This window comes from Schistocerca piceifrons, chromosome 1 (assembly GCF_021461385.2).
Source record: "Schistocerca piceifrons isolate TAMUIC-IGC-003096 chromosome 1, iqSchPice1.1, whole genome shotgun sequence".
Taxonomy (NCBI): Eukaryota; Metazoa; Arthropoda; class Insecta; order Orthoptera; family Acrididae; genus Schistocerca; species Schistocerca piceifrons.
In genome coordinates, this window is record NC_060138.1 from 102,157,562 (window position 1) to 102,180,416 (window position 22,855).

A 22,855-nucleotide genomic window follows, 5' to 3' on the forward strand; every position below is an offset into this window, starting at 1 on the left:
ATAATGATTGGTTTCCTAGGGGCCTTTGTAAAATTTCTTTTTATGCTAACCTTTTTTAGATGTTCTCCCTATGCCATCACATTTGTTTTCTTCTGTGGCTAGTTGCGAAAAATTACCACTCGGCACTGATATTAAAATCGTCATGATGAGGACATAGGTTTATAAGATTAAATTTACTTTTTTACTAGCCTGCACAGCCATCACTAAATTAGTGAACGTTTTTAGCATTGCATTGTGTTTCTTTTTTAAATTAAGACACAGTTTCTTGCATCTTATGAACTATATGAAGATGTTTCATGTCATCAGATATAACACAAGTTGTTTAACTAATCTTCCTTCTACAGTATTTTTTTATGTTAATCTTAATATGATGTACAGTGTAGTGTTTCCATAGATATCGTTGGGCTTCATCCTGGTTAGTAATAAGAGTAATTGTAGTAATTGTCACTAAGTCCATTGATACTGTGGCAATGTTTACATCAAATTGAGTGTCTTATAATATTTTGCTTGAGACTTGGTACTGTAAGAATGTGGAACAAGTTTTTCCATTTAGGGTGAAATTAACTCTCTGTACTACTTTAATTTCTAGATACATGGTTTTAAAATGTTAATAAATTTCATACGGAGTCTGAAATAAACCATTTTCTTTCTCATTGCTTTTTCCATGTGCTTCCAACATCTTTTATACCTGGTATCTCTCTAGATTGTTCATCACTTTGGTAAAAATGTTTACTGAAACAGTTACTTCAGGTTTGTTTTATCCCTGTTTTCGGACTTGTTTTTGCTCAGAAACATTTTCTTTAAAAATACTATGCTCTTGTCATCTTGGTATTCAGAAATTTGAAAATATTTTATATGTTTTTTGTGAGACAATTCAGTGTCCCAGGGAGAGCCTGTAACAAAATTTATTTCTTCTTTCATGTTTTTTTTTTATTTTTTTTTTTTTATTTTTTTTATTTTTTTTATTTTTTTTTTTTTTGGTCATCAGTCTACTGACTGATTTTATGCGGCCCGCCACGAATTCCTTTCCTGTGCTAACCTCTTCATCTCAGAGTAGCACTTGCAACCTACATCCTCAATTATTTGCTGGACGTATTCCAATCTCTGTCTTCCTCTACAGTTTTTGCCCTCTACAGCTCCCTCTAGTACCATGGAAGTCATTCCCTCATGTCTTAGCAGATGTCCTATCATCCTGTCCCTTCTCCTTATCAGTGTTTTCCACATATTCCTTTCCTCTCCGATTCTGCGTAGAACCTCCTCATTCCTTACCTTATCAGTCCACCTAATTTTCAACATTTGTCTATAGCACCACATCTCAAATGCTTCGATTCTCTTCTGTTCCGGTTTTCCCACAGTCCATGTTTCACTACCATACAATGCTGTACTCCAGAAGTACATCCTCAGAAATTTCTTCCTCAAATTAAGGCCGGTATTTGATATTAGTAGACTTCTCTTGGCCAGAAATGCCTTGTTTGCCATAGCGAGTCTGCTTTTGATGTCCTCCTTGCTCCGTCCGTCATTGGTTATTTTACTGCCTAGGTAGCAGAATTCCTTAACTTCATTGACTTCGTGACCATCAATCCTGATGTTAAGTTTCTCGCTGTTCTCATTTCTACTACTTCTCATTACCTTCGTCTTTCTCCGATTTACTCTCAAACCATACTGTGTACTCATTAGACTGTTCATTCCGTTCAGCAGATCATTTAATTCTTCTTCACTTTCACTCAAGATAGCAATGTCATCAGCGAATCGTATCATTGATACCTTGTATTTTAATTCCACTCCTGAACCTTTCTTTTATTTCCATCATTGCTTCCTCGATGTACATATTGAAGAGTAGGGGCGAAAGGCTACAGCCTTGTCTTACACCCTTCTTAATACGAGCACTTCGTTCCTGATCGTCCACTCTTGTAATTCCCTCTTGTTTGTTGTACATATTGTATATGACCCGTCTCTCCCTATAGATTACCCTTACTTTTTTCAGAATCTCGAACAGCTTGCAACATTTTATATTGTCTAACGCTTTTTCCAGGTCGACAAATCCTATGAAAGTGTCTTGATTTTTCTTTAGCCTTGCTTCCATTATTAGCCGTAACGTCAGAATTGCCTCTCTCGTCCCTTTTCTTTTCCTAAAGCCAAACTGATCGTCACCTAGCGCATTCTCAATTTTCTTTTCCATTCTTCTTTATATTATTCTTGTAAGCAGCTTCGATGCATGAGCTGTTAAGCTGATTGTGCGATAATTCTCGCACTTGTCAGCTCTTGCCGTCTTCGGAATTGTGTGGATGATGCTTTTCCGAAAGTCAGATGGTATGTCGCCAGACTCATATATTCTACATACCAACGTGAATAGTCGTTTTGTTGCCACTTCCCCCAATGATTTTAGAAATTCTGATGGAATGTTATCTATCCCTTCTGCCTTATTTGACCATAAGTCCTCCAAAGCTCTTTTAAATTCCGATTCTAATACTGGATCCCCCATCTCTTCTAAATCGACTCCTGTTTCTTCTTCTATCACATCAGAAAAATCTTCACCCTCGTAGAGGCTTTCAATATATTCTTTCCACCTATCTGCTCTCTCCTCTGCATTTAACAGTTGAATTCCCATTGCACTCTTAATGTTACCACCGTTGCTTTTAATGTCACCAAAGGTTGTTTTGACTTTCCTGTATGCTGAGTCTGTCCTTCCAACAATCATATCTTTTTCGATGTCTTCACATTTTTCCTGCAGCCATTTCGTCTTAGCTACCCTGCACTTCTTATTTATTTCATTCCTCAGCGACTTGTATTTCTGTATTCCTGATTTACCCGGAACATGGCTGTACTTCCTCCTTTCATCAATCAATTGAAGTATTTCTTCTGTTACCCATGGTTTCTTCGCAGCTACCTTCTTTGTACCTATGTTTTCCTTCCCAACTTCTGTGATGGCCCTTTTCAGAGATGTCCATTCCTCTTCAACTGTACTGCCTACTGCGCTATTCCTTATTGCTGTATCTATAGTGTTAGAGAACTTCAAACGTATCTCATCATTCCTTAGTACTTCCGTATCCCACTTCTTTGCGTATTGATTCTTCCTGAATAATGTCTTGAACTTCAGCCTGCTCTTAATCACTACTATATTGTGATCTGAGTCTATATCTGCTCCTGGGTACGCCTTACAATCCAGTATCTGATTTCGGAATCTCTGTCTGACCATGATGTAATCTAATTGAAATCTTCCCGTATCTCCCGGCCTTTTCCAAGTATACCACCTCCTCTTGTGATTCTTGAACAGGGTATTCGCTGTTACTAGCTGAAACTTGTTACAGAACTCAATTAGTCTTTCTCCTCTTTCATTCCTTGTCCCAAGCCCATATTCCCCTGTAACCTTTTCTTCTACTCCTTCCCCTACAACTGCATTCCAGTCGCCCATGACTATTAGATTTTCGTCCCCCTTTACATACTGCGTTACCCTTTCAATATCCTCATACACTTTCTCTATCTGTTCATCTTCAGCTTGCGACGTTGGCATGTATACCTGAACTATTGTTGTCGGTGTTGGTCTGCTGTCGATTCTGATTAGAACAACCCGGTCACTGAACTGATCACAGTAACACACCCTCTGCCCTACCTTCCTATTCATAACGAATCCTACACCTGTTACACCATTTTCTGCTGCTGTTGATATTACCCGATACTCATCTGACCAGAAATCCTTGTCTTCCTTCCACTTCACTTCACTGACCCCTACTATATCTAGAGTGAGCCTTTGTATTTCCCTTTTCAGATTTTCTAGTTTCCCTACCATGTTCAAGCTTCTGACATTCCACGCCCCGACTCGTAGAACGTTATCCCTCCGTTGATTATTCAATCTTTTTCTCATGGTAACCTCCCCCGTGGCAGTCCCCTCCCGGAGATCCGAATGGGGGACTATTCCGGAATCTTTTGCCAATGGAGAGATCATCATGACACTTCTTCAATTACAGGCCACATGTCCTGTGGATACACATTGTGTCTCTTTAATGCTGTGGTTTCCATTGCCTTCTGCATCCTCATGTCGTTGATTATTGCTGATTCTTCCGCCTTTAGGGGCAATTTCCCACCCCTAGGACAAGAGAGTGCCCTGAACTTCTATTCGCTTCTCCGCCCTCTTTGACAAGGCCGTTGGCAGAATGAGGCTGACTTCTTATGCCGGAAGTCTTCTGCCGCCAATGCTGATTATTTATCAAAATTTAAGCAGCGGCGGGGATCGAACATAGGACCGAAGACGTTTTGATTATGAATCAAAGACGCTACCCCTAGACAATGTATCTAGGTGTAAATTATCAACAATTGGCAAGTCCATAGCCCATCAAGACATGTAGCTTGATAGTAATTATGGATAATAAGTGAACCAAATACAACACAACATGTTACTGTACAGTTTACACATATTTCACATCATTAGATGTCATTCCGTTAGCCCATATAAGAGGATATTTTCCGGGATCTCATTCCTCATTAGCTGTGGTTGTTAAATGTCCTAAATCATCAATTAGAACTTGACAGTTTTCAGAAAATAGTATTTCTGTTACAAATTATGTCTACTCTATGTGGCGGTCTGGTTTAGCTAGAATTTTTTAAGACACATTTGGATGAGCCAATTTCTTTTGTAAGTGTAACCACTAAAATTTCAGTTAGATCAAAAGGAAATCGTCATTGAAATTATATTGTCTTATTTTACTTTCTCAAGAAAGAATTGGTACAAAAACAAAAAATAAAGGACAACTTTATTGGTTTTATTTTACCAACCTACCAAATATTTTACCATCTTTGAGAATTATTTTTCATAGAAAATAAGGATTATCCCTTCCCTTTGAGGTTCAAAGTAATGGTGAACTATTTGTTTCACAATTTGTTTCACAAAGGAAAGAGGAAGAGTTGTTTTACTTAAAGCTAAAAGTTTTTTCTACGATCCTCCTATTGCAGAGCATACAGCCTCCAGTTTGACATTGTTTGTATGATAAATAAAAGTAATTTATTTTCAGATTCTTAGCAAATGTTGTTTTGTGCCATCACAATGTTAAAAACAACAAAATTCAAAATTTAGAAGTGTCATGAAATGAAATTTTCTAAAATTAGGTATTGTTATTTATTTCCATAGAACAACTGCTAAGCAGAGTTTTATCCAAATCAGAGACGGTCAGTGAGATAACCTGGGTGACCAATGCTAATACCATGCGCTAGGTGACGATCAGTTTTGCTTTAGGAAAAGTAAAGGGAGAGAGAGGCAATTCTGACGTTACGGCTAATAATGGAAGCAAGGCTAAAGAAAAATCAAGACACTTTCATAGGATTTGTCGACCGGAAAAAAGTGTTCGACAATATAAAATGGTGCAAGCTGTTCGAGATTCTGAAAAAAGTAGGGGTAAACTATAGGGAGAGACAGGTCATATACAATATGTACAACAACCAAGAGGGAATAATAAGAGTGTACGATCAAGAACGAAGTGCTCGTATTAAGAAGGGTGTAAGACAAGGCTGTAGCCTTTCGCCCTTACTCTTCAATCTGTACATCGAGAAAGCAATGATAGAAATAAAAGAAAGGTTCAGGAGTGGAATTAAAATACAAGGTGAAAGGATATCAATGGTACGATTCGCTGATGACATTGCTATCGTGAGTGAAAGTGAAGAAGAATTAAATGATCTGCTGAACGGAATGAACAGTCTAATGAGCACACAGTATGGTTTGAGAGTAAATCTGAGAATGACGAAGGTAATGAGAAGTAGTAGAAATGAGAACAGCGAGAAACTTAACATCGATTGATGGTCACGAAGTCAATGAAGTTAAGGAATTCTGAAGATGACCACAGGGGTGACGGTGTGGCTTCAGTTCAGAATGATGGGCGGCAGAGGGTTATGGCAGAGTTGAAAGCAGGTGGTGGCCCAGGCAGACATAGCTGTCAAAATAAATACTTCATTTTACTCAGGCATTTGTCTCTGCTGATATTGGGCAGTGACCACACCCTTCTCGCCACTTGCAGAGGCAGCACGGCTGATGAGGTGACAGCTAGCACACAACTGGCTGGCTATGGTGCATGCCAAGGATTGCTGATGCCAGTGCCCTGCATGCAGTACATGTCTCGGGTATGGGGTCACACCACAAGCACACAGAAAATGTAGTGCTAGGGGGATAGCCAAAACTGTTGCAACAATATCCATTTCCTCGGTGGATGGCTGCATCTTGAGGGGTGGGTGATGGTAGGATGCCCATTCACGCCCACTCCGGCAGTGTTGGAAATCCACTGCTGTGCCAGGAACTTGACCCACTGCCCCCTGAGTAGGAGTCAGCCTCGCTGATGGTGTGGGCCTGGGTTAGCCATGGCACAAAGTCTGGCTGCTCGACTTAGTGCAGGAGGCAGGTATGGTGGCGGAGGGCTGAACCCCTGTCTGCTGCTGGTGGCTACATGTCACACTTTTCATCTAGTATACCCTCCTTGCCGTAGCAGTACTGCTGGGCAGCAAATGTTTCCGCTATAAAATGACACCTATTTATGCCAATGCGCTACTTCCAGTTGTGTTCTGAAGTCTGTTGGAGAAGAAATCAGCATGCTTGTACTGCAGAAATCATATCTTTTGCAGACCTGAACCACCCCACCCCATTTTTAGTCAACAGTTTTTACCCTTTACAGCTCCCTCTAGTACCATGGCAGTTACTCCCTGATGTCTTAACAGATGTCATATCATCCCATCCCTTCTTCTTGTCAGTGATTTGCATATAGTCCTTCCCTCGCCGTTTCTGCAGAGAACTTCCTCAGTCCTTACCATATCAGTCAACCTAATTTTCAACATTGTTCTGCGGTACCACATCGGAAGTGCTTAGATTTTCCTACAGTCCATGTTTCACTACCATATAATACTATGTTTGATAGTAGTAGCCTTCTGTTGGTCAGTAATGCCCATTTTAGCAGTGCTAGCGTGCTCTTTATGTCCTCCTTGCTCCATTTACATACCTGCCAGGTTTTCCGGTTTTCCCTGAAGATTTCTGGATTTTGTGGTAGGTGTCCAGTTTTCTGGGTGAATTCAAGAGCTTCATGACAAGGAAACTAAGAAGATATTAAAACATGGGTACACAAGATGGCTGTCTTTAGGAAAGTATCTGCAGAGACTGTTGGAGCAGTGGGATCTATCAGTTGGGTTCTTTAAAGATGAGGTGTGTGTTAGTGCTCAGTGTGCAACAAGTAGCTTAACATTGTTACAATCCCAAAAGCTGAGCTTGGTTGTTCTAAAGACAATGGAAATAGGAATGCTATAGAGTCATCAGAATTGGTTGTCCCCCAAGAGATTTGCATCTGCCAGAAAATCTGACACTCCTGTACTGAAGAACAACATTATTCAAATCCGCGAAGAAAAACTGTTTGTTTCTCTCTTCAGGCTTAAACAAGGCATACTGTGCTTTCCTGTGTGCTGTCATTCTCGTACTTGAGAATCTCAAGTCTGCACTTCAGAGTGCTTCCCCTCAAAGTCATAAACTGGTAGGACTAATGACGAATCTATTACGGCAGCTTCTTTCTAGGTTTGTTAAACCTAAAGTTATAAAGATTTCCCTGTTACAGAAAGTTCAGTACCATCTTGTTGAGAATCAGAGAGATAATGATGCTCAAGTTATGCATGTTCAGTCAGTGAATTGGGTGAATAAACTTAATGATAGACAAATCAACATTCTCTTTGTACATCAGGGCTTACTTGTGCTCTGCATGTGATTATATCATAAACAAGTTTCTCCTCAGTGATGAAGTACTGAAGCATGCAAAGGTTGCAGAAGTTTCCAAAATTGAGGATGCGAAGTTTTCTTGTGTAGAATTTCTTGTAGAAAGGTTTCCATCATTGCTGCTGAGGAAGGAACGTGAGTCAGCTGAGGACACAATGAATGTGCTTCAGAACCAATTTGTGGCCTTGCAGGTTGATGACTTTGCTACTGTTGAGAGTGAGAACTTGACAAATGGTACCAGATGGGCTCACTTGAGCATTCGTGGAGCTGAAAGTGTTCCTAAGCACAGTAGCATATCCAGGCTAATGCTTTCTGGTGAAGAAGAATTGCAGTCAGTTTAGTTCCTCCATGTCGAATGGAAGTCGGGGATCCATTTCTGTTTTGAAAACAAGTAGCAGTAGTCCATGTTACATGAATAGTTTTCCTTCAGAATTTCTGAAGAAAAGGAAGGAAGCTACTCATCTTAATGTCTCCTATGTAGCTTAATGGAATATAGCCAGTGTTCTGTGCGCCAGAGAAAATTTTGTAAATAAGTGTAAATAAATGTTCAGCTTAGTAGTTTTGACAGTGTCGCTCATATTGTGGCTTGCAAGATCAAGCACAGAAAAGCTCATTCTTATGAAGTGTGTGAACTGTTTGTTAAGTGATGGCAAATGAACACTCATCAGCAAGTAACTTGTTTAAGTACCTAACTTCAGAATTCGAAAATAGTGATCATAAAATGTAGACTACATTATATTTGTTAACGTTATTTGTAATCTCTTTTTGTGTAGTCTTTTCTTGCTATGTTTCAACACCTTGAACACCTTGCAATGCATGCACATGGTAAATTTTTGTGATTTGGGATCTTCTGGATTTGTTTTTGAAAGTTGGCAGGTTTGCATCTGTCATGAATTATTTTGCTACCTAGGTAGCAGAATTCCATGACTGCCTGCTTTGTGATCCCCAATCCTGATGTTAAGTTTCTTACGGTTCTCATTTCTGCTACTTCTCATTACTTTACTCTTTCTTTGATTTACTATCAGTCCATATTCTGTACTCATTAGAATCTTCATTCCATTCAGCAGATCCTTCAATTTGTCTTCACTTTAATTGAAGATAGCAATGTCATCAGTTGATCTTACCATTAAAGTCCTTTTGCACTGAATTGTAATTCAGCACTTGAATCTTTCTCCTCATTCCGTTATTGCTTCTTTGATGTATAGATTGAACAGTAGGGTGAAAGACTATATACCTGTCTTTCTGTTATTGTTCCCTCTTGGTTCTTGTACGTATTACCCATCTCTCCGTGTAGCTTACCCCAGCTTTTCTCAGGAATTCAAACATCTTGCATCATTTTACATTGTCAAATGCTTTCTCCAGTTTGACAAATCCCATGAACATCTCTTGAATTTTCTTGTCTTGCTTCTATTATCAATTCAGCATCAGAACTCTCTCTCTGTTGCCTTTACCTTTCCCAAAGCCAAACTGGTCATCGTCTAACACATCCTCAATTTTCTTTTCCATTCGTCTGTATATTATTCTTGTGAGCAGCTTGGATACGTGAAGTGTTAAGCTGACTGAACATAACACTCACACTTGTTGGTTCTTGCAATTTTGGGAATTGGGTGGATGATGCCTTTCTGAAAGTCTGACGTTATATTGTCTGTCTCATACATTCTATACACCTTTCCACCTATTCACACTCTCCTGTGCATTTAACTGTGGAATTCACAGTGCACTCTTAATGTTACCACCCTTGATTTTTAACTCACCGAAGGTTGTTTTGAATTTTCTGTATACTGAGACAGTCCTTCTGACAGTCAATTCTTTACAGATTTCTTCACAATTTTCCCATAGCCATTTCACCTTAGCTTCCTTGCATTTCCTGTTTATTGCGTTCTTAAATGACTTGTACCTCGATATTCCTGAATTTCCCTAAACATTTTTGTGCTTCTGTCATTGATCAGCCAAAGCATTTCTTCCATTACCCACAGTTTCTTTGCAGTTACGTTCCTTGTATCTACGTTGTTCTCTCCAATTTCTGTGATTGCCCTTTGTAGAGATGTCCATTCCTTTTCCACTGAGCTGTCTACTAAGCTATTCCTTATTACAGTACCTGTAGCCTTGGAGAACTTCAAATGTTCCTCTGCATTTCTTAGTTCTTCCTTATTCCACTTCTTTGCACACTGTTCTTCCTGACTAGTCTCTGGGGCTGCAGTTATAGTGAAGTGGCACGGCACAACCAGAGCAGCACAACACAGCGAGCAGAGTGTAGAATTACAGAGATGCTACAGGCAGAGTGGCACAAAGCAGTGCTGAGCAAGTCAAAAATGTGTTTCATAGAGTGGCGACGAGAGCGTTAGAGTGACTCTGGCTGCATCCGGACAATGCTGGCAGCATTTGGCTGTTGCTGCGGGTATTAGCGTCAGTCCAAAAACTGATTTTACACAGTGTTGCTTATGAGACCAGTGAAACAACTATCATCGCAAATGATTAATTTTGGACAAGTTATGTGATGAGGTGGCAGCAGAATTACAGACTAAGTACAGGATACGTTTCATTAACCTTTTATTTCTTTCATTGTCTTAAAACGAGAGGTGGTTATAAAGTTGAAGTAGTGCAGCTGAGAAACACATGAAAATTGCATTTTATTATGTGAGAAAGTTTTCAAAACTGTCTTATTTGGACAGCTTCATTTGAAGATATGTTAAAGTTCAGTCCTGTCTTATAAATGCATTGTATAGAACGCTCAGTGTCTACTGTATGTTGTTCATTGACACTCGAAGAGCCTTGTGGATCAATGACAATTTTGTGGAGGAAGTACATTTCACAATTTCACTAGCAAATTCTGCTGAAGTTTCTGTTGGCTTCCCAAATGCACTCCACATAGCGATCATTATTCCCAAAGCACAGTCTATTAATCATTGTGATCTGGAAAAGCATATGTTGAAATATTCATTCCATGGATCTAAAACGCATTGACTGTAAGATTTGATAAAAATGCCTCAACTATGGATATACCTCATCTCCAGTGAATACAAATAGCAAAACAGCTGATGTCTTTGGTAGTGGAGTGTGTAGCAATATATTAAGCTCCTCTATTTGCATCAAGCGAAATACACTAAAAGAATAAAATCTACCAACTTCCCTTTCCTTTCCATATCCATCAACATCAGTTATAATGAATTTCCCCTGAGGACCTGCAACAGGGTATACGACCCGGGAGATCCGGGAAAAACCCAGGAATTTTTCCGTCCGGGAGAAAACCGGGAAAAACCCAGGAATTTTTTAGAATTCCGGGAACTTTTCCTTATTTTAGTTACCAGGTTAAATTTTTGTGATTTTGACTGGTAAGAACAATACTCTAAGGAAGGATATTACTGTATCCCGCTTCTGCAGAATAATGCTGCAGCAAAAAAACATGATCGAGAGAAAAAAAAAAACGAAAATAAAACTTCAGTCACAAAGGAAATGCGCCATACACAACAACAAAACACAGTTCTTATACAAGCGCCTGCCAACCAAAGTGTCTCAAAGGCTTTAGGAAGAATATGCATTGCTTCCTAACAACAAATTGCCTCCGATGAGCGTGACATGACAGCTGTTTACGTTTGATTCATTTCAGCAGTTGCGGGCGGGCTCTTGCGCATGCGCAGTTGAGTCGTGTGTGAGTAGTACCTTCTCCCGCTTCTGGCTTCTGGCTCGGAAATAATTTAGATCCAGGGCTGATGCACAGAGCAGTCTGAGTTGTAGTGGGGAGGTGGGTAGTCTCCACGTGACCTGTGTTTACGTTTAGTGATTTTGCTGTTTCCTCTTCCTCACATTAAATGAAAACAAAACGGATTTCTGTGGCTGGGAGCTACCAAGTGAATTGATATACATTCGCGTAATTATGGAGGGCTAAAATAAGCTGTTCGTTCCAGGTTTTATTTCCACCTTTGTGGCAGTCAAGCATTAATCACCTTGCAGAACAATGAAGTTATTTTTGTCGGTTTGCAAAAGAGATTTGGCCTTTATTAATATTTTCCGCCGAGGCAGTCAATTTATTTGAAACGAAGTGTTTAATTTCACACTGTTGGCTAGTTTCAACTGTTCGCTGCATTTCAAGTGCACATTTGCCATCTTCCAGCTCGTATGGCATTATGCCATAATAAAGAACCAAACATGAGATGATACAGTACTGGTACTCCAGAAAATTTACATCTGAATCTGGACATACGATTGTGCACTTTAAGCCGAATTATGCATTTTAGTATAGTTCACGAAATTCCGATGCTCCTGAAGTATCCTTTGATGTCTTGTTTCTTTTATGGCATGATGCAAGATCATTTAATATTTTACACATACGAACATGCGGGCTCCCTACATCATCGTAGCTGCGTAGGCGCTCTCTGGCAACTGCTGAAACTAACCAATTTCTAACAGGTCACGGGAAAATATTGCAAATGGTGGTTTGAAAAGTGTTACTTTCAAAGTAAATTTCCATTTATGCAAGATGAACTATGTGCGAGAATGTGCGATGAATTTCTTAAATCACAGACCATTTGACTCTCATTTAAAAATCAACTCTTTGAGGACGAACATCTAGAAGAATTTCGAGCCCAGGAGATCAGACATTTATGTCGTTATTAAAAATTTTACTGGCACATTTGTGTGATGTATCTTAAAGTGTAACATGCGCAAAATGATCAGCATTATATGTGGAAGCTTAGCTTCTCTTGCAGCTTATTAATCTTCGAGACCAATATTATTTGTGAAAGCTTTGTTTTCCTTCTAGTAAAACTATGTATATTAATTTAAACCACAAACTTTTCTTTTTGTGTGTTCGCCCTACTTAAGAGTGATCTTGCTATTGGTTGACTACACTACGTGTCCTGTGCTGTCATCAGCTGCCGAGGTCACGTGACAAGCTATGACTGGCTTACAAAAGCGTGTCGCAATCTTGATTTCATTGCTTCGGAAAGTAACATGCAGTGTTCGGTGGAGTTCGAATTTATACCTTCATAAAACGAAGAAATGCAGCGTACATGTTGCTGCACATCAAAGATCTTTCCAAAATGTGTTTCATTTAGACTCGCACTTTAGATACTATCCATTTTATCGAGATTGGAGACAGCATTACCAACCCCCCCCCCCCCCCCCCCCCCCCCCAACCTCCAGAGTTTAGTTTTCAGTTTTCTAAGTGTCAGGAAGTTCTCGCTGGTGTATAAAACCCCAATCTAGTGATCCACCAATTACAGAGCTTGAGCACTAGCCACATGATCACTGCATTCTCATGCTCAGGGACACAATGTGCCGGTATTTCAGTGACGCTTCAAACTTCTCTTGTCATTACACCTTTCTACTTACACCTTTCTACTTGCACATTATGTTGTCCTAATGGATTAATAAAAGTGAACAAAGCATTGCTTGGGGGTGACTGGAATTCTTGCAGTTGTAGCCAGCTTCTCGGTGGGTTGCTACATCCCTACATCCCGATGGGTGATGGCTGATGGCTGGAAGTGCATTGGCACCCTCTCTGGTGGTGGTGGTGGTGGTGGTGGTGGTGGTGGTGGTGGAAGGTGGAAGGTGGCTGCCGTTCCTGGCACTTGACCCACAGCTCTATGCATTCAAACTAGGAATCTGGCAACATACACGGTAACAGTTATTGAACTGTATGAAAAAACGTAAATTAGTTACAAACTACGGTGTGCACACACTTTGTTCAACGTATAAATGTCATTGGTGGTGATGTGTCACAGATGAATAGTGAAATTCTGCATGACCCAATGAAGTGAAATTCTGCATGACCCAATGAAGTGAAGTGTTGGAAGATCAATGCTGTCAATGACCTCCTGAATGGTTCTTTTCAGCTTAGCAATAGTTTTGGTGTTATTGCTGTCACCTTGTCTTTAATATAGCTCCTCAAAAAGGAGTCACGTGTGTTCAGATCTGGTGAATATGGCGACCGATAGAGGTCCATGCCAGTGGCCTCTGGGTAGCACAGAGCAGAAAGCGGCCCCCAAATGCGCGCGCACGCGCGTTGATGGTGAAGATATTTCTCGATCGCGAAATGCAGATTCTCAGTCCCCCAAATGTGTCAGGTTTGCTTACTGACTAACATATCCAAAAGAAAATGGGCTTCAACTCGTACGAATTCCCATAATACTCATGGCCAGCTGTTTAGTTTGAATGTCCTAATGCAAACCATTCAGAAGATGTGATCTTATTTCATATAGTTCAATAATTGTCACCCTGTATCCATATTGTTTGAAAAAGGTGTTGCATAAATACATAAATTTGATTATTTTTTCAAAAATGCTGAAATTGGTTTTCAAGTTATTGTGTCAAATATAAAAATATGGCTGTATATTTTATCCCATCTTTAGGATTATGTATCAGTTAAAATTTCTTTTTTACTGATCGTATGATAGATGCGCATTACTTGGGTTGTGTTGATACTTGCTGTGGACTGTGTGCAGATTGCAGGTTGGACACCCCTGCCTTAAAGAATCATGGTTGAAATTCTTAGTAGGAAACTAATAAAATCATGATTATAACAATACTTTTGTGTTGCTCAGTATTCTGGATCAAGTCTTAATTTCGACATGATTTTGGAGAGTTGTGTGCCCCTAACCACAGTTGAAGTGGACTTATTGCTGCACATCCTAATTTTATTTTTGCAGATCATCATTCAGTGACTTCGCTCAAAAGCATGGGAAGGATGAGCGTTTCAAGAATATTGAGAAAATGCGTGAACGTGAGAGCTTATTCAATGAATATCTGCTGGAGGTTCGGAAGCGGGAAAAAGAGGAGAAGGTGATGCGCCGTGAACAGGTGAGACATGCCTACTTTATGCCTGCACTGCATAGCATATTTCACCTTTGAGCAGTGCTGCCCCTGTACTTGCTACACAGAGCTTCATATTTCATTTGAAAGTTGCAGTAATCACTCTTATCAGGAGAGAGGATTGTTGGCCATTTGCTCACAGTGTAAATGGGTTTGTGCCAGATTTGTAACATCATTTATTATTTAGCCATCAGTATTTGTTTTTCTAGTAGTCTTCTTTGGGAATAATAACTATTATGATATCGCTTCCTAAAATAAAAACTCAGAATTTTTTAGCTTGCATTTTCTTTGCTATTAAAGGTTAGCATTTGTCTTTGATGATTCCTTCCTGTCTTATTTACTTTGTGATGTTCACGAAGCAAGAGTTTTTATGGTTTTTGTACAATAAGAATAGAGCAGTAATTGGATGGTGTACTAGTATTCAGCTTCTTTATTTTTGCAGTGAACTGTTGTATTTACTTGTTATTAATAATGAATCTATTTTTAATGAAGTCAGGAGTGTTGTCATGCAAGTAATATGAGTAACAGTAATAATAATAAATACTAATATTTTCTGTGGAAATTACAGAGTAATGGACAAATGAAACTAAATTTGTTTACAGGTATTGATATGATGGTTGGCATAGAAGTATTTAATCTAACATAATTTCATCATATGATTTGCTTCTGTTACCTTAGTTTGCCATACACATTATTATTAGTTAATAATGTTGGTTTCAGATATCTCCAAGACTGCTGTTTAATCTAGCAAAGGCAGATATGTATTAATCAGTATTTGGAGTGTGTAAAAGAACCATGAAATGCACTAAATGGTGAATTGCCACCCTAAGTGTAAAATTAAAATCTTACATTCTTCCTCTTACTAAGCACACTTTAGACCAAAATTCATTTTCAGTTATTAGATATCAAAAATTAATTTATTTTGTTTTACAGAATTAAACACAGTTTAACAAAAGAGAAATGACACATCTTTTGCTTGCATTCTTAAATTTTGTACTTAGGGATTTCTTGTTCAGTTTCAGAATAATTATTTTTGAAATTTGCTTAAAACTTTATTACATTGACCAGAGTGTGAAATGTGTGAATAGACCAGTCTTACAAAGAATGGAGCAGAACTGATTCCCAGGCTGTCTTTCATAATGGAGCTATCATAGTTAGTGTTTGCTACTTGTTGATTAGCAAGACTCATCAACACAAAAGATATTAGCATTTCAGTTATAAAAATGCTTTGTTAGTATCATTAAAAGAAAATAATGTCATGAATGGATGAATCTAAGGTGGCAAGTAAATCAAGTCACCTAGTGCGATATACTGACATCTTATGCAGTGAATGAGGTGGAACATGTATTAAATGCACAGAAGTTGTGTCCACATATGGACAGTGTAAAGCCCATCTTCATCTCTTTCAGTATGTGTAGTGTGGTTTACAGTTCTGTTACGAAATAATGGAGAAAGTGGCCAATTGATTTCAGGCATACCAAAGTCCATCACAGTAAGTTTTGCAATTATGTGCTTCTGATTTACTGGCAGTGACAGTCGTTCCAGTCTGCAAGATATTGTGTTCCTATTGCAGTAAGGATTACTGTCATGTGGCACAGCTCATGGCTAAATATTCCTTACCCATCAATCGGGAACTGCTGCAGGAAGACTACATACTGTCCCTTTCCATCACATTTCCAATTAAATGCTTGATCTTCATAATATCATGAAATAACAGTGGTTTCCGTTTATAGTTTTTGTTTGTCCCTTCCATTGTTCAGCAATCTAAGAGGTATTTCTGTAACTGTACCAGGTTGTACCATTTGCTTGATGATTCGTAATATGAATGCAAATTCTTACTTCTACTGCACACTCATAGGAGTGTTTCAGACCTTCTAAATGTGTACAAAATTCTTTTTTATCCTTTTCAATATAGCCAACTTTTTGTATGTCTATCATAGAAGTCATTACTAGTAACTCAGAACTCCATCACTTTACCCCGTCCAGCTTTATATTTTACTGATTCTTCAACCAATCAAATAACTTGCGTATTTAGTATGAAGCTTCTCTTTAGGAAACAAGCAAATCGCTTTTCCACTTAGCCTTAGTACCTTCAACAAATTGACTGTGAAGACTAGTAGAGCAAAACCTGTAGCACTGTGTTCTGAACAGGTATTCATGAGTTGTGCATATGTTAATTTGAAAGATATTCAGCAATGGTGTCAATCAAAAACAGATGACTCTTTGAATGTATTTATGTATACTAAAATGTTAACTGTAAAAATTGACAATTGTAGTTCACAAGTATCAGATGTCACTTCAGAGTATACAGTTACATTATATTTATTCCTGACCATTCTCAAAAGGTATCTTCAATTGATCTTTATCCATTATTTAAGTTAAAAATTTTATAATGACCAATGTAGCAAAAGTATAAAAGCAAACATTGCTCAATACTGCTATTCTTTTACTTAAAAAATTGACATATTTTATTCAAATTGCAGTTATTCAGCATATAATACTAGTAAAAGTGTCTGCCTTAATAGCTTGTGTATTTACAGAATTGTGATTATTTTAGACTATTTGCAGCTGTTTGACTTGCAGTAACATTTCAAGCTCTATGTAGCACCCAATAAGTGACATATTGAGAATCGGTAACTGTTGTGTTCTCGTAACCATGTACTTCAATTCACATCAGTTACATGATTGTCAATGCACACACTCATTACATATCTCTGTGGCCATTTTAATTTTACTGGCAGTTAATTTTCATTTTAAGAGTCTGTTATTATTGATATAGTGTCAGAAGAGACAGGATATGACTCAGTAAAAAAAGTCCTAATAAAACAGAAGTAACAAATTTGCTGTAAAATGGAAAATTTAAATTATTGTACCCCATGTATCTTGCTCGACTTCATTTGGATTCAGCTATACACTCAATCATGGTAATCCACCAGTAAATGCCAGTATTTGAATAAAACTGTCATTCATTGTGCCAAAACAGTCTGCAGACAAATTTGCTTTAATGGTGGTTTTTCAGCAGCTAGGATATTGAGAAGTAAATGTTATACATTAGTGTTAAATTTCTCAAGTTGTTTTCTTCACTCAATCACTATGAATGTGCATTGGAACTCCAATGGGAATGGTCCTTTCAGTCTCTTACCTATTGGCACAGACATCAATGTGTTGTGTGTATTGATTTTGAACATTCTTCCTTAGCATCACATAATGCTTTGATTCTCTTCTGTTCTGGCTTTCCACTGTCCATGATTCATTACCATACAATGCTGTGCTCCAAATGTACATTCTCAGAAATTTCTTCCTCCTCGAGTTAAGGACAGCATTCTTTTGGCCAGGAATTCTAGGTCAACGAGTGCCACGAGTGCGACTCGATTTTTCTTGAACCATGTTTCCATTATCGAACAAAACATTTGAACTATCTCTGTGGTGCCTTAACCTTTCCTAACGTCACTTGAAGATGACATTTTCCCATACAGTACTGCATCATCAGCAGCAGTGTCACAGATTGCTGCTCACCTCATTTATTAGGGTGTACATGCCACAGGACAACTGGGAAACCCAGGAAAATTTGGGAATTTTTTCATCTGGGAGAAAACAAGAAAAACCTAAGAATATTTAGAATTCCAGGAATTTTTCATTGTCTCAATTTTCAGTTAAATTTTTGTAATTTTTACTGGTAAGAACTGATACTCTAACAAAACCTTAAAAAAAAACACACACAAAAATAAAACGTTAGTTGCAAAGAAACTCACAATTTACAACAATAAAATACAGTGCACACACAAGCATCTGCCAACAGCAAAATGTTTCAGAGGCTTTAGGACTAAGACAGTGTAATACTTCGTAGCAACAAACTGCTTTCAATGAGCATGACACAACTGTTTACATTTCTAACAGGTCACATGAAAATATTGCGAGTGGTGGTTTGAGGAGTGTTACTTTCAAAGTAAATTTAGTTTTATGCAAGATGAATTATGTTTTGTTTAAGAATGTGTGGTGAATTTGTTAATCGTGGGGTGTTTGGCTCTCATTCGATACTTATTACTGTGAAGACTAGCCACTTAAAAACTTTTGGACCCAGAAGACTAGCCATTTACGTCGTTATTTAAAATTTTGGTGGCACATTTGTGTTTAATAACACATGCAAAAAAAGACCAATATTGATTATAAGTGAAAGCTTAGCTTTCATAGTAGCTGTACTGTATGCATTTTAATTTAAACCATTAACTTTTCCTATTTGTGTGTTCATACTAAACAGTGATGTTTCTATTAACTATCTGCTGCCATTGGCAGGTGAGGTTATATGATGTGAGCTGTGACTGGCCCACAAAAGCACATTGTAATTTAAATTTCAGTGCCTCCGAAACTAACGTGGTATTGGTATTTATACTTTCGTAATATGAAAATATGCAGTGTACATGTTGCCACTCATCAAAGACATTCCCAAAGTGTTTTTTTTTCTGAGTTTTGTTTCCTAAAATGCCAGGAAGTTTTACACTGGGTTATAAAACCATTACCATTCAAAGTAATGATGTCTTAAAACTCTGATGGAAAGTAGAAAGTATCCTGTCTCTTAACAAGGAAAGATGTGTTTCCACATGGGAAAAAATGTATTTTGAACCTGGAACTCCAGGAAAAATCGGGGATTTTCCCCCTTCCTACATTTACATCCTGTTTCTGTGTATAGAGAAGTAGTAGTGTCCTATTACTCATGCCTGGGGCACTCTTGGAGATACTTTTGTCTCAAATGAACACTCATTGTCCAGGACAATGCACCCGATACGTCTCCTCCTCCTCCTCTCCTTCTTCTTCTTTGGAATAACCCATTTGGGTACAATGAATCAACTTTGGCTTCTCTTCATTGCATTAGATTTCCTTAGTTTCCAAATTTCCTACATCCTTGTAGAGTGTTGTTCCCTTTCTTCTTGAGTCGACTTTCTTTCTCTCCTGAAATTCTGCCTTTTGAACTGCCTTTCTGAAATGCGTTCTGTTATCTATTGTGTCTATTGTAATTCCAGCATTGTAGCTATTGAATACTGGATTCTATTACTTAAACTTCAAGATATTCCTATATCTGACAACTGATTCTGTACATGCAAACCTTCGTTAACAGCTAGCAGCCTGTTAACAGCTAGCAGCCTGAAACTTTTCAGATGCTTTCTGGAAATCTAGGACTACAGAATTGCCCTTTGTCCATCATTAGCAGCATATTGTGCAACAAAAATGTGGTATTGCAGTAGCTCAGTATGCTTTACTGCTGTTGTAAAGCTGCAGTAGTGCAACAAAGTGAATGCTGCAGCTGAATATCTCATTGGATACAAAATCCATGTAGTACTAAGATTTCTAATTAAAAAACATTTCGTAGTAGCAGAAGTTCATCATATACTTTGCTGTACATATTGGTTGTATGCAATTAATGAAACTGTTGTGTATGGGAGATGTTTAGGAACATTTACAGTGAAAGGGTGGCCATCTGTATTCATTCAGAAAATGAGTAAAAAGTTCTTGAAATCAGGCAGTTCACACTATCCTAACATTCAAAAAGATTCCTACAAATAGCATGAACTATTTTTGCATGAGCTCATTGCCACTGAGTTTTGTCTGCTATAAACCCTATTTTCAGTGGGTTCTGATTCCTGATTCAAAGAAGCATAAAATACAACTAATAGCTTTTTGTTGGTGTGTCAGGTTTTCTTGGTGTGGTTGATTAGTTTTATACAACCAGGCGTTCTGCTGAGTTGTTATTTCCATTTTCTGCTCAGTATTTTGACAGTTGATAAAGCTGTCATATTCTGAAGAGGATGGAGGGGTCGATGTTCGAAGTATTGTGCAGAAAATGGAAACAGCAGCAGCTTGGCAGAACACCCATAAACACATTATTAAGCCTCATATTGAACTATGTACTATTTAGCATCATGTTGAATCATTGGGAGAGAAAAGAGCACTAAACAGACAATGTTGTTGTTACCCTCAGTATTGCACAAAATCCAGTATACTGTAGGTAATTGGCTAAGAAGGTCTTGTCAAGTTATTTTGTAGTTATGCAGACCTTGCAACTCACTGCTGTGAGTGCTCTGAAATTAGGAAACTACCAGCTTTGTAGGACATAGTTCTTGTGGGATGTAAGACATAAGCTGTCATGTGTAATGTATGGCTTGTAGTGATTTCATACAGAGCAAAGAAGTAATATTATACTGGAAGTGAAGATATGTGAAAGAAAGTGGAATCTAATAAGGGCTAAACAATTAATCAAATGTTTCATAGTAATTTATTTTATGATCACCAAATCGTAACTTTAACTGGGTTTTAATGTTATCACAAGTGTGTGTAATTGAAAAAAAAAAAGAGAAACGAAAATATATTGTTAATAGTTGGATATTGAGTAGAGCAGCCTCCCCCCCCCTTTCTCTCTCATCCTCCCACTCCCTCCCTCCATCCCCACCCCCACACTGAACACTCTCATTGGTATCAACTGCTTTAACTTGATGCCAAAATTGTAGGTAGTATATGTTTGTGCCATCTCATTAGATTTTACACATGTGGAATATGAAATAGGCTCATTCACTTCCAGATTGAGGCTGTTGTACCTGTGTAAGCAAGTGCTTGATGATGATGCTGCACTCAGTTTTAATTCCTCAGAAATCATCCTCAGTATCACTTTTCACTAGATACTGAGCATTTGTAACATAACATTTGCCTGTGAGCAAGCTTCGGGTGCTGCTATCTTTGATTAGATTGTTCATGTGTGTTTTAAGTGAGAGCCATATAAGAATTGCTCCTCACATGTCTGAGACACTGATGGGGTTATGTCTATTCCTAATTACAATGAAGCTCTAACATGAAATCTTTAAGCTAATCCCATGAACCTTTGGAAAGCTTGTAAGTATAACTTCAAGCATTTTACACTATGGTTGTTGCAGAACATCATGTCATTTTGGAACAATCTTTCTTGATGGGAATGAGAAAGAGTAATAATAATTTAACAGGAAGAAAGTAATGTAGGTGCTTGAGCGTGAAATCAGGCAGACCTATTTACTAAATTTGACTCAGTTTATGGATACCATTGAAATTGTAATCATTGCAGAGAGAGAGAGAGAGAGAGAGAGAGAGAGAGAGAGAGAGAGAGAGAGAGAGAGAGAGAGTTGCACTACAATTTTCGACACTCAAAAGCCAATACAGCTAAAAGCATAAATAGACATAAATTAAAGATTGATTGACTGATTAATCATACGAATAGATATTTTACTTTACCTTTAAATCTGAATATTAGGAGCTTACAAAGTGAGCTGTCAATCATTTTTAAAACCTTGTCACAGGTGAGACAGGAAATGGACATAGCATTGAATGCCCACCAACATTTTGCAAGAACTCTGTGAATTTTGCCCGTATTTTATTTTGAAAACATTGAATTCATGCTATTAAAACAACTCTGTGTGAAGTATAAATAAATGTAACATTTTAATGTTTACTTATAAATATTGCAATTGAAGACTTTCGCTGGTGGGAATCGTGTAATATAATCTGTTTTCACTTCATTAAAGTAATTTTATTATATTAATTTATAGATGAAACAGTAGTTTACTTATTTGGGCCCCACTTCCTACTTCAATAACCTAATAGGCGAGTTTTGTTACCTATATGTTGTTGTTGGGGTCTTCAGTCCTGAGACTGGTTTGATGCAGCTCTCCACGCTACTCTATCCTTCATCTCCCAGTATGTACTGCAGCCTACATCCCTCTTAATCTGCTTAGTGTATTCATCTCTTGGTCTCCCTCTACGATTTTTACCCGCCACGCTACCCTCCAATACTAAATTGGCGATCTCTTAATGCCTCCGAACATGTTCTACCAACCAATCTCTTCTTCTAGTCAAGTTGTGCCACAAACTCCTCTTCTCCCCAATCCCATTCAGTACCTCCTCATTAGTTACGTGATCTACCCATCTAATCTTCAGTATTCTTCTGTAGCACCATATTTTGAAAGCTTCTATTCTCTTCTTGTCCAAACTAGTTATTGTCCATGTTTCACTTCCATACATGGCTACACTCCATACATATACTTTCAGAAACGACTTCCTGATACTTAAATCTATACTCAATGTTAACAAATTTCTCCTCTTCAGAAATGCTTTCCTTGCCATTGCCAGTCTGCATTTTATATTCTCCCTATTTCGGCTCCCCAAATAGCAAAACTCCTTTACTACTTTAAGTGTCTCATTTCCTAATCTAATTCCCTCAGCATCACCTGACTTAATTCAACTACATTTCATTATCCTCGTTTTGCTTTTGTTGATGTTCATCTTATATCCTCCTTTCAA

The 22,855-nt window shown here is 38.1% G+C and overlaps 1 protein-coding gene across 1 annotated transcript in view; it reads left to right on the top strand.

Annotated features, from left to right (window-relative positions):
* The window catches only part of LOC124714903 (transcription elongation regulator 1), a 255,985-nt gene that overhangs the window by 152,256 nt on the left and 80,874 nt on the right, over positions 1-22,855 (top strand). Inside the window, exon 13 of the mRNA XM_047243059.1 lies at positions 14,377-14,527. Coding sequence (XP_047099015.1) covers positions 14,377-14,527 — 151 coding nt within the window. The remainder of the gene's footprint in view (positions 1-14,376; positions 14,528-22,855) is intronic.